At 42.7% G+C, this 13,547-nt stretch overlaps 1 protein-coding gene across 1 annotated transcript in view; it reads right to left on the bottom strand.

Moving 5' to 3' along the window:
• MACO1 (macoilin 1) overlaps positions 1–13,547 on the bottom strand; it is a 75,670-nt gene that overhangs the window by 41,270 nt on the left and 20,853 nt on the right. The window contains exon 2 of the mRNA XM_044287026.1: positions 2,294–2,435. Within this exon, the coding sequence (XP_044142961.1) occupies positions 2,294–2,435 (142 nt within the window). The remainder of the gene's footprint in view (positions 1–2,293; positions 2,436–13,547) is intronic.

The following is a 13,547-nucleotide window of genomic DNA, read 5'->3' as shown; positions in this document are numbered from 1 at the left end:
AGTAGCATACCCCAAGTTGTTCAACAAACTAAATCAGGGGTGAGGGGGTGACCTGTTTTTATTGAAGAACAGGGATCTATCAAAGTCTGATCTTCACGACACATGTTTATGGAAGTGTATCATGGCACGAACAAAAATTTGAGGACCTCAAAAGAAGAATGGCTGATGCTCTTCAAGCTGAAAAGGTAACTAAAGAGTGATTCAAGACCATTGGTACCCTCCCCAGAAGTGGTTGACCAACAAAGATCATGCCAAAAGCAAGGTGCGTTATAGTCCAGGTCACAAAGGAACCCAAGGAAAGCTCTAAGCAACTAAAGGCCTTTCATACATTAGCTAATGTTCAGGAGTCCATCAGGGGGACACTGCTGCTCTCATCTGTAGTTTTCTAAAGATCACCAGGACAAGCCAGAAGACTACTGGATCAATGGCTTGTGGAGTGATGACATCAAAACAGAACTTTTTGATTTAAATGAGAAGTATTATGTATGGAGAAATAAAAATATTGGATTGAAGCATAAAAACCTAAACAGTAGTGGTAGTATCATGGTTTGGGCCTGTTTTGCTACATTTAGTCCCAAACAGCTTGCCATCATTGATTGAACAAGGAATTCTGAACTATTCCAGCAAATTCTAAAAGATTTCAGGACATCAGTCCATGAGCTGAATCTCAAGCAAAGGTGGGTCATGTAAGGCTATTCTTAGGCCTCTTTCACACGGGCGAGATTTCCACGCGAGTGCAATGGTCGAGGTGAACGCATTGCACCCGCACTGAATCCGGATCCATTCATTTGTATGGGGCTGTGCACATGAGTGGTTATTTTCACACATCACTTGTGCGTTGCGTGAAAATCGCAGCATGCTCCATAGAAGTGAATGGGGCTGCGTGAAAATCACAAGCATCCGCAAGCAAGTGCGGATGCGGTGTGATTTTCACGCATGGTTACTAAGAGACGATCTGGATGGGGACCTGATCATTATTTTCCCTTATAACATGGTTATAAAGGGAAAATAGCATTCTTAATACAGAATGCTTAGTAAAACTAGTGATGGAGGGGTTAAAAAAAAAAAAAAAAAAAAACATGGTCATGTGACGGACCACGTGATGAGCGCAGTGACGTCACCACAGGTCCTTTTCCTCAAAGAAGAAGACCGAAGACAAGCCGGGCTGCGCGAACAAGTGGATTAAGGGGAGTTTAATTTTTAATTTTTTTAATCCCTCCATCACTATTTTACTTAGCATTCTGTATTAAGAATGCTATTATTTTCCCCTTATAACCATGTTATAAGGGAAAATAATAAAATCTACACAACACCTAACCATAACCCGAACTTCTGTGAAGTCCGGGTTTGGGTCTGGGTACCAAAAAAGGCCTTAAAAAGATTTTGCAATCGCGCATTTTCCCGCAACGCACCTGCATCTTATCCAGCCCAAATCCGTGACGCCCGTGTGAAAGAGGCCTTACACTAGCGCCTGAGAGCTCCAGCAGGGAGTAGCCTACTGGAACTCTCTCTGTCCAGCACAACCTCAACCTGCCTGAAGGCCCGCTGGCCCCATTAACTATAATGGGGACCGGCGAAGATCTGTCCGCAACCTGGCAAATTAGCAGAGAATCCGCCAGACTAAAACTGCTGCATGCAGCGGTATTTGTCCGGTAGATTATTGCCATATACAGATAAGCATTTTGGTATCTAGGTGGTTGAGGGCTGCACAGAACGGCAGTGCAGGCTGTATGTAGCCCGTATTCCACACACTGTGCACCCCCAAAGGAGCACTAAACAGAATCTGCACTAAAAAAATTAAATATTCCTAGATTTCCTCCTTTAAATGGGTTATCCAGCATAATATCAGACCACAGAGTGGCTGATGATCATACATATCTGGTCCCTGCCACTAGGTTTGGTCTCCAATACTCCACGGCTGACTCTTCATCTCCCTGGTGTACTGATATCAACATCCTGTTGGCCATGGTGCACATGACTGCTGATTATTTTAATTTTTAGTGCAGTTTCTATGTTTGTGCTCATTTAGGGGTGCATAGGGGCCACATGCAGCCTGCATATTGCTTCCCTATTCTCTCTCAGTCTCTCTGTACTGAAAAATATATAAAGACATTTTCTCTGTGCCCCAGGAGCTCAGCCATGCCCCTCCTTCACCTAATCACCATCATGTGTCTGGTTGTATGACAAATGCCCCTCCCCTGTCTTGCACTGTTAACTTTTAGCTTTCATTTCTTGGTTTAATGATCCTTTAAACCTGATACATTAAAAAGTTTAAACAGCTTAACATACATACCAAGCCTTGGTATCTGAAGGAGTCGTATACACTTCTGATGAACAGCCAAAAAGGCCACAGGTATTCAAATCTAAACTCCAGTACAAAGTCCGCCAGCAACACAAGGGCCCAGACAACGAGGAACTTCAGATACAGAAAGGTACTGAAAGGACAAGAAACAGATTATTCTTTTAATATGACAGAAAACAGACCCAGAGCCAGTGTGCACCAGGCGCAAATTTCCAGGTGCATTCTCAGATACATAGGATTTTTAGTACATAGAGGTACCAATTACGGTACACAGAAAACCAGCAGCAGGAAACAAGCATTGCTGTAAGAAATGAAGGTTTAACAGGGTTACGTGGAAATACTAAATCCTTCAATACTGATTCCTGCACACATGTATGAATTAAAAGCTGTAAAGATCAAATGTAAATCTGAAAATAGTTTACTGCAAAGACTTTTTTGGGGGATTATGCACAGCTCAGCATGACCGACTTAGGTAATCTTTTAATGCGTGCCGACTATAAAACAAGTGGTAATAAAACTTACATTATAAAAGATTAACACCCAGTCTGGCACTTTGTATACAGAGGTAACAAAGGTGACCGTATTAGTGGGAGAACATACAACTATATCGAAATGAGGTTCTCCGAGATATGGATTGTAAGGATCCATCGCAAGATGCTCTCAATTCCACCCTTGACCCCTTCAGGGTCTGAATTTAACAGGAAAAAAACCTCTAGACACGTAACATAGGGAGGGCTGATGGGGCATGCACCAAGATTACAAAGTATGGTGGGGGCACAATCAGAAGGGGGAAATAGGTGATGACATGAAAATGATAGCCCAAGCCAGTCTGCATCTCCCCATACCTTACAGAGCATTATGGGAACCAAATCACCTATCAGTTATCCCGTGAACAGTAATTCTGATATATTTATCAACTATCTCTAGCAATCTTGAAGATGCAGACCCAGGTCCCTCCTCTGAATGGAGCAGTGGAACAACATGTGCACTACAGCACCAGAGAGGGAGCTTAGGGGACACTCCATTGTCAGAGTTGGTGTGGGGTGTCCCATGGTTCAAAGCATTCTTTGAATAGGTACTAAAGACTTTGTGGACGACCCCCTTTAAAGGGGTTATGCCATGAGTAATGTAAAAGAAAGCCATGTGGTACATAGCAGTACCTTTCTAACAAAGCTAGAAAGTCCTGTACCATACATGGCTGTACCACACCTGTAAGAGCAGAGCATGCACAGTCTGCTCCTGTCAGTGATTACTTCGGAGTCTATAAGAGATGAGCAGCTAGCGGAGAAGCACTTCCCTGAAGTTCCCTGCCATAAACCCTCCTAAGGCCCTGCATACAGTAGGCATTTGATAGATCTTGGGGTGGGTGGGGCTAACGAAGAGTGGGCAGAACCTAGATGTTACCAACTCTTTAATATAAATGTATCTTTTTTCTTTTCTTATATGTTTAAAGGGACTGTCTAGATCTATTGATGACATTCTCAGGATAGGTCATCAGTATCTGATCGGTGGGGGCCTGACAACTGGCATCCCTGCCAATCAGCTGGATGAAAGAGGGGGCAGTGCTCCATGCGAGTGCTGCTTCCTCTTGATTACACTGCTCATCGTCTCGCAAGTGCAGTGTAATAAAAGTACTCACTTCATTCAGGTGAATGAAGCCAGTGCTTGTATCTATACTACATCTCTGCTCCAGAGGAGACAACGCATAGTGTAGTGTAATGACCAGGAAGCTGCGCCTCCTCTTCACACAGCTGATAGGCAGGGTGCCGCGAGACGGACCCCTGCCGATCAGATATTGATGATCTATCTTGTTGATAGATCATGAATATATATGGAAGGACAACCCCTTTAACCCCTTCAGGACAGGGCCATTTTCCAATTTTTACTTTTGGCCTTCCCAGAGCCATAACTAATGGGGAAAAAAAAATAGTTTTTTTCCCAGTTATACAGTCCACCCTATGGGATACATATTTTAAGAGAACTTAATTGATGATTTTAATTTTAATATTTTAAAAAGCCCTTCTTATTTAAATGCCCTCCTAGGGGATCTGAACATGCGATCTTTAGATTCCTTCTCCTATAGACTGCTGTGAATTAGCATTTGCAGTCTAAGGGCTCATGCACACAAGTGTGAGAGTGTGTGTGCCCTGTTCCTGCATTGCGGACAGCAAACATCCCATTGACTTGAATGAGTCTGCAATCTGCAAGATACAGAGTGGGATGGAGCGGAGGCAGGGATTAGAAGCCCACAGAAGCAGTACAAAGTGCTTCCAAAAGGATTTCTCTCCGTGCTTCAGCACAGCAAAAAAATAGAACGTGTTCTATCTTTTTGTGGTGCGGAACATATCTTGCGGATCGCAGACCCATTGAAGTGAATGGGTCCATATCTGCAAACTGCCTGCACTCGGCTGGTACCTGTGCATTGGAGCAAACTCGGGGAAAGCCACCTCAGATGCTGTGGTTACAAAAGACCATGGCATCTGGCTGTGATCGGCATGATGGTCAATCACAGACATTAGCCCTGGGTCTCTTTAAAACAACAGAAACCCAGAACAGAATCTAAACAAACCTGTCTCAGCAAACTACACTTAAGGGTCCATTCACACATCGGTGTGTGTTTTGCAGATCCACAAAACACGGACAGCGGCATTTTGCGGACCGCACATTGCCGGCACTAAGAGAATATGTCTATTCTTGTCCGCTATTGCGGACAAGAATAGGACATGTTCTATTTTTTTTCAGGATCGGAATTGTGGACTCTGACCCGGGTCCGCAATTCCGGATCGGGGCCGCACATCGTGCGGCCCCATAGAAATGGATGGGTCCACAATTCCGTCCGCGGAATGGAATTGCGGATGTGTGAATGGAGCCTAACTGAATTCAAGAAAGCTGCAGTGGTTTCAGAAATCATCCAGCTAAGGTATCTGGGTGAGATATACACACCTTTCACTACAGTAGATATAGATAGATATATAGATATGCAGTAACCTTTAATTCAATGCTGGGAATGTAGGATTGCCATCATTATGTTGATTTCTCTATGTAGTTATTTGACTAAAGGACTGATGAGATGACACCTGAGGTGCTGTTGTCACTATGGCATCACAAGTAGGCAGAGATGTCATGTGACTGCTCCTCTTAAGATGCTTGCTGGGATTTTTACTTTCACTTTGCAGCTGTTCCGCCCACACAGCCTCTCATCAATGTGAGCATGCTACACTGAATGCAGTAGAAACATGTTATATACACAGTATATCTGTCACGATAGAAATACCTGTTGGCTTTAGTTATTGTCTGGGGCACTTTGTTTGTTTTTTTGTTTTAAAATTGTTTTTATTATTGTTTTCCAACAAGAAATAAAGAACATAGAGGTCAGCATTGTTTCAACCTTTTGGAGGTATACACAACCTGAGCATACATTATATACGTATGGTTGTAATTGCAAAAGATTAACATGTTTAGTTTCTTCCAAATGATACCTTCAAATAAAACGCATCTGCCCATCTTAATATAACAGACATATGAATATCCTCTAGAGATCTAAATGGACTGCCCCTAAACACAATAATGTAAGAAGAAACAGACCGGGGGGGGGTTTCCCCTAAAAGGCAAATTTTGCGTACCTATTTCTAGGTTGCATCTCCAGCACATAGGGCTACACTCAGGAAACATGCGATGAAGTCTTTGAGGTGTGTAATACCATCTTGTTAAAACTTTATAGCTGCTCTCTTGCAGTTTGACGCACCTGGACACCTTAAGAAACGCTCTGAGCGCATGTTTTTATTTGTTTTTTTATACTTATGGTGGCCAACCCCTTTAATTCCCGGAGAAACCCTTTAAGTTGTATTACAGAAATTGATATGCCAGTAGTAGTTCTCTTCATTCCTTATGTAGAGCAATTTCTGCCCCTTGTACACAGAGAGTAACGGCACACAAAAGTAGTAGTAGTAGTAGTAGTAGTAGTAGTAGTAGTAGAGTCTCCTTTGAAGAGGATGAGGATAAAGCACCTCATTTTGAATACTATTCGGCAGAAATCTGAGAAGTAGGAAAAGGTGATACATCCACCGCATACATTTTCTTATACATGCTGGAACAGGAGATTTTCAGCCTATTGCCTGATTTGAAAGGCAAATATGAGGGAAACAGGAGGTTTACTGATTTTCTTATGAATGGGATGTAATAGATGTCTGACATACACAACCTCCATAGAGAAGAAAAATTGCTTCTAGATGAGCACAGAATTATCGGATAATCTAGAGCCTCACAAGGCTACATTACAAGACTCCTTCGGTAAAGAGACAAGTCAGAAACAGGTGATGTTATATATTGGAATTCACGGTGCCAGTCTTTATATCCCCTGCACTGCTGGAGGATGAACCTAATTGATGGCGACACGTAGGGCCAGTCATAAATTAGTCACATCCTCTGCAGTCCATGCACCTAAACTGTAATCTATGGCAGCTCCTAGCCGTGGTAGAGGTCAGCCTTCATTTACGCCAAAAAGCTCTGTTGGCCCCATCCCCTTTTTAGAAAGTGGAGAGCGTGGCGTAGAAATGCCACTTTCAACAAAACGTTATCGCAACAGGGTTTAACCCCATAACGCCCAGCACCGTACATATACAGCGCAAGGTCCGCGGGGCTCTTGAGAATGATCAAAGGGGGGAGTCGCAGCACCATGCCTGCTTTTACTGGCAGGCAGCCATGCCGGATAAGGGCAGCATGGTGTTGCATCGCCCCCTGCAGCTGCGATTGGCGGATCAATGAGACCAGCACATCGCAGCGCAGAAAGCTGTCAGAGGCAACGGGGAGGGTCAGGAGGAGGTGGCAGGTGCTAAACAAATCAGCATCGGTCACCTCCGAGGTGAGGCAGGGGACTCCAGTGTTTGGCTTCCCCTGCCAGCACTGCAATTGGCTGGAACAACGCTCCAGCCAATGGCAGCGCTATAGCCACACAGGAAGAGGCAGAACTTCCCTGCATGCAGCCATTCTAGCTGGTGACTGCAAGCAGAGGTTCTGTGCTTCTCTCTGCTGCTTGTTGGCTTGCTGGGACTTGTGATGCACGCCACAGTGATTTAACCCCTTTCCTGATGAAAAGAAGATCTGTAATAGCTGCACAATTATTTTTAATTTGCAGCTGTTCCAGATCCAAAAACCATCCCCCCCCCCCCCCCTCCATTTGGTTTGTGCACTTTTTTGGGCCTTCTTTTTACCATTTTTCCAGCACCACTTTTTCTGCGTGCGAGCTGTGACCGCCAAGTACTGTTCAGTGCGTACCTGCCTGATCAGCACCTGCGGATTACTTGTTCTGATTTTTTGGCAAATTTTTCATTTATTTTGTTTTGTTAAAAAAAAGATTTTAAAAATTATATATATAAATAATGACATGGTGGTGGTGGCAGCATCATTCTATGGGTATGGGACTAGGAAAATGGTCAGAGTTGAGGGAAAGATGGATGGTGCTAAATCCAGGGATATTGTTTAGCAAAACCTGTACCACTCTGTGCGTGATTTGAGGCTAGGACGGAGGTTCACCTTCCAGCAGGACAATGAACCCAAACACACTGCTAAAGCAATACTTGAGTGGTTTAAGGGGCCTAGTCAAAGCCCAGATCTCAATCCAATAGAAAATCTGTGGTCTGACTTAAAGACTGCTGTTCACAAGCGCAAACCATCCAACTTGAAGCGGCTGGAGCAGTTTTGCAAGAAGGAATGGGCAAAAATTCCAGTGGTAAGATGTGGCAGGCTCATAGATTTATCCAAAGCGATTGCCGCAAAAGGTGGCTCTACAAAAGTATTGACTTCAGGGGGGTGAATAGTTATGCACATTGACTTTTTTGTTATTTTGTCCCATTTGTTGTTTGCTTCACAATAAAAAACAAACATCCTCAAAAGGTTGTGGGCATGTTCTGTAAATAATAAAATGATGCAGATCCTCCAACAATCCATTTTAATTCCAGGTTGTGAGGCACCAAAATATGAAAAAAAGTCAAGGGGTGGGGGTGAATACTTTTGCAAGGCACTGTAATTTTATATCATGTGTGAACCCAGCCTTAATGGCAATATGCTGTGCAACTAGGTAAAGTAACCTGTGAGTTCATGTTTGTGATGAACAAGGCTACATTTATGCAGGTTGCAGCCAATTATACACATTAGGTGGCTCTTAGGGGATCTGTGGAAGTCACACCCAGGGTCAGGGTGTGGTGGAGGGTCAATGTTAAAGGGGTTGTGCTACTGTGGAGAAAAATCACCCCTTTTCCCCAAAGCTGAAAATTACATTTCTTTAAAGTTTCAATTATTTTTCAGTATTAAACACAAGACAAACTATATTAATTTGGGATCACTGTAATCATTCTGACCCAGAGAATAACCACGGAAATGCAGAGCCAACAATAGCCTGCAACCACAAAAGAAAAACTTCCACTGGCGCAAAAGAGAGCATCCATAAAATGATGCTATGGGGAGAAATACATACACCACCCCTTTGCGATGGGCATGGCACAAAAAAAATAAAAAATATAATAATAATATTTATCGTAATAACAATCAACTGAATCCATTAAAGGGAGTCTGTCACCACATTTGAGCATATTAGACTGATCAAATAGCGTTATATGTGCCACCGAGAACTTAAAAACGGTACCTTTGTTGTATCTAATGGAGTTTTCTTTCAGCCAAAAATGAACTTTTTAGATTCTGTAAATGCGCCCTCTCAATCGTCCGAGCCCCAGGCAGCACCTCCTCAGCGGCTCATAACCCCGCCCTCCGTGTGCCTCTGCCCGCCCACTCTCCTTTTCCAATGCGGCTGCGCGGTCAAATTCGTAGCGGGCGCAGTGGAAAAGGAGAGAGGAGGAGAGTAAACGGGCGGGCAGAGGCACACGGAGGGCGGGGTTATGAGCCGTTGAGGAGGCGCTGCCTGGGGCTCGGACGATTGAGACGCCGCCCTGGGCACTTGAGAGGGGCATTTACAGAATCTTAAAAGTTCATTTTTGGCTGAAAGAAAACTCCATTAGATACAACAAAGGTACAGTTTTTAAGTTCTCGGTGGCACATATAACGCTATTTGATCAGCCTAATATGCTCAAATGTGGTGACGGACTCCCTTTAAAAGGACACACATTACTATTACACTGTCCCCAAACATCTAAAGGTCTGTAGAAATAACCGGATAGAGGCAATTTATAATCTACATGTGAAATGCAGTTCAATTAATCCAAAAGTGATACAAAACTTGCTGACATGCCTCATCTCCTTGGCAAATGGAAACAGCCAGCAGTAAAGTGACTGCCAAGAGCAGTATAGATGGGAGTCGGGAGAAGGCTTCTGAACACAGCGGTCCAGATGCTATGAAAGGCTACACACTGTGGACCGGCTAATCTCCTGCAACACAAGGCAGAATGTAAGACGACTAGAGGAACCAGGCGCCCCCTCTTACCTCTGCACTAGCCCCACATCGATCAGATATTTTATGCTTAGTACTTTAAGTTTTCAGCCTTTGCTAAATAGCAAATTATGCTGCTTTCTAATATACTTGAAGGGAACCTGTCACCAGGATTTTGTGTATAGAGCTGAGGACATGGGCTGCTAGATGGCCGCTAGCACATCCGCAATACCCAGTCCCCATAGCTCTGTGTGCTTTTATTGTGTAAAAAAAAACGATTTGATACATATGCAAATTAACCTGAGATGAGTCCTGTACGTGAGAGGAGTCAGGGACAGGACTCATCTCAGGTTAATTTGTATATGGATCAAATCAGTTTTTTTTTTTTTACACAATAAAAGCACACCGAGCTATTGGGATTGCGGATGTGCTAGCGGCCATCTAGCAGCCCATGTCCTCAGCTCTACACACAAAATACCGGCGACAGGTTCCCTTTAATTTAATGCCTCTTTTCAAGACCTCTGCTTGCAGTCAAACACATAGCCTGTGTTCACATGATGTTGCAGCAGGTTCACAAAAGGCCTGCACCAAAATTCTCATGCGTCATATGCAGATTTTGCCACAAATTTCACATATATCATAAGGGATGAGCTCAACAGCGAATCCAGAAGAAACTGGAAAGAAGGGAGCATCGTCCTACTCTACATGTAATTTTCATTTTTATTCTATTAGAAATTATCCCCATATTATACATACTCATATCTGGTACTGTTGTCTGTACATTACCAAGACTGAGGTTGCTATATGTTACTCTTACGGTGTGACATTTATTATGTCGTTTCATAATTAACTATTTTCTCAAGTAAGAAAAATAATGCAATTTAGCACAATGTGAATAAAGGCTCATGCATACGGCCGTAGATAACAAGGCAGCACTCCAGTCTTCAGTGAAGAAAAGTGGATTTTTTTAAATTAAACTCAATGCAACGTTTCAGCTCCTCTCTATGGAACCTTTGTCAAGCAGTGATAACAGTGCTCCATAGAGATGAGCTAAACGTTGCAACTCAAAAAATGTGTAACGAAAATTGGACAGCACTCCAAAGATATAAAAAACGTGAAAAGTTTATTTATCCATGTGGTACAGTGCAGCGACGTTTTGGCTCATCCATAGAGCCTCTCTCAAGAGGCTCTATGGATGAGCCGAAACGTCGCTGCACTGTACCACATGGGTAAATAAACTTTTCATGTTTTTTATATCTTTGGAGTGCTGTCCTTTTTAAATAAAAATTCATCTCATCCATGTTGGATCCGTCTTTTTGTGGATCTATTGTAACAATGCCAGTCCTTGTCCGCAAAACAGACAAGAATAGAACATGTTTTATTTTTTTGCAGAAAGGACATGCAGACATACGGAAATGGAATACACACGGAGTCATTTCAGGTTGTTTGAATGGTTCCGCATACAGCCCAGTAAAAATAAAATGAATAAAAAATTTAAAATGTGCATGAGCCCTAATGCTGAACATGTGATAAATAATAATAATTCACTCTGGGTTTTCCAAAAAGACTTAAAGGGGTTGCCTAACTTCAGCAAACAGCATTTAGTATGTAGAGAAAGTTAATACAAGCCACTTAATGTATTGTTATTACCCATATTGCCTCCTTTGCCGGCTCAATTCATTTTTCCATCACATTATATACACTGCTAGTTTCCATGGTTACGACAACCCTGTAATCCAGCAGTGGTGCTCATGCTTGCACACTATAGGAAAAGGCACTAGCCTATGTGCACTCCCACCAAATCGGACAACGCACCAAATCGGACAACACTCAATAGTATATATTATATGCTATATGTTAGTATATGGCATTCTTTATTACTTGAGAGCCTTGATTCTTTATTAACCACTTCCCGAACGCCCATTGACTATAAACGTCCTGGGCGGTCGGGTTATCTCTGAATGGATCTTCTGGAACGTCCTTTCAGAGATGGCAGCTGCCCCTTCCTGTCCTGGCCCGGTGATCATGTGATCGCCGGGGCCGGGTGAGTGCAGGAGCTGTCTGGTCTTCCATAGACCAGACAGTGTTCCAACACACACACACACATTTGGTATCACAGAGTCTGCAAAGACCAGCTCTATAATATTATATGATCTACCCCTTTAGGTGAACGCTGTTAAAAAAATAAACATTGCGCCAAAACCGATTTTATTTTTTTCTGAGCTCACCTCCGTAAAAACCATGTTAAATGAAAGAGTCGTATGTAACCCAAAATGGTAGCAATAAAAACGTCACCCCGTCCTGCAAATTTTTTTTATAAAAAAAAAAGCCTTCTCACAAGAATATAGCCAGAAAAAGGAGATACAAATGCAACCAGAAGGCCAAATGTACCCCAAAATGGTGCCAATAAAAACTACAGCTTGCCTCTCACAAAATAAAGCCCTCCCTCAGCTCATTTAACAAAAAAATATAAAAAAAGTTATTGCTCTTAAAAACCATGACAGAAAATTCCATGTTAGAAAATCCAGATGCCGCTCCTTCCCTTCTGAACACTGGCGTATGCCTAAATAACAGTTTATGACCACAAATTGGGGTGTTACTGTATTCAGGAGAAAGTGGGTAGCAAATTTGGGGGGGAAATATTATCCTGTTATCTTTTGTGAAAAAGAAAGTTTGGGCCTAAAGCATGATTTTCTTATAAACAAAAAATTTTAAATTTTCACACTTAAGTATTAAAAATTCTATGAAACAGCTGTTGAGTGAAGTTTTCTTTACACATCTCTTAAAAATTCCTTGGGTGGTGCAGTTTACAAAATGTGGTCGCTTTTTGGGAGTTTCTTTAGGGCCTCTTCAAATGCAACATGGTGCCCAAAGACCATTCCAGCAAAATCTGCCCTCCAAAAACCATATGGCGCTCCTTGCATTCTGTGCCCTGTCATGTGCCCAAACAGCAGTATAGAACCACATATGGTTTTTTTCTGCAAACTGCAGAATCAAAGTAATAAATATTGAGGTTTGTTGTTAACCCTTGATGTGTTCGAGGAAAAAAAAAAAAAAAAAGAATCTGCAAACATTTTTTTACATTTCACCTCCTTCCTGTGAAATATCTAAAGCGTTAACAACATTTATAAAACCAGTTTTGAATAGTTTGACGGGTGTTATTTCTAAAATGGGGTCATTTATGGGTCGGTTCTATTGTGTAAGCTCCACAAAGTGACTTCAGAACTGAACTCGTCCTTAAAAAAAGTTGACTTCAAATTCTAAACCTTCTAACATCTTAAAAAAATAAAATTCCATTACTAAGGCTACTTTCACAATTGCGGCAGAGTGATCCGGCAAGCAGTATGCCAACTGATGGCATTTGCAAGACTGATCAGGATCCTGATCAGTCTTAAAAATGCATTGAAATGCCGGATCCGTCTTTCCAGCGACATCCGGCAAAACGGATCCTGCACCAATACATTCCTAAAGAAAAAAGGCAAGTGTTCAGTTTTTTTGGGCCAGAGATAAAACCATAGCATGCTGCGGTTTAATCTTTTGCCTGATCAGTCAAAAAGACTGAACTGAAGACAATCTGAACGGAATGCTCTCTATTCAGAATGCATGGGGATATAACTGATCAGTTCTTTTCTGGCTTGAGCTCTTTTGACGGAACTCCGTGCCGGAAAATAAAAACCGAAATGTGAAAGTACCCTGAACCCGGACATACCCATATTTTCACCCAGGCAGCCCCCCTGAGGCTAGCATCAGAGCATCTCCTGGTCCGATGCGCTCCTTTGCCCTGGCGCAGGGCACGGGCTCTTTTGTTTATCATAACACACTGCCGGGCGGAAGCTTCTGCCCGCCAGTGTGTTTGGTGACGTCACC

This window comes from Bufo gargarizans, chromosome 3, assembly GCF_014858855.1.
Source record: "Bufo gargarizans isolate SCDJY-AF-19 chromosome 3, ASM1485885v1, whole genome shotgun sequence".
NCBI classification, from domain to species: domain Eukaryota; kingdom Metazoa; phylum Chordata; class Amphibia; order Anura; family Bufonidae; genus Bufo; species Bufo gargarizans.
The sequence above is the reverse complement of the archived record's forward strand: the minus strand, read 5'-3'. Positions and strand labels throughout refer to the sequence as shown.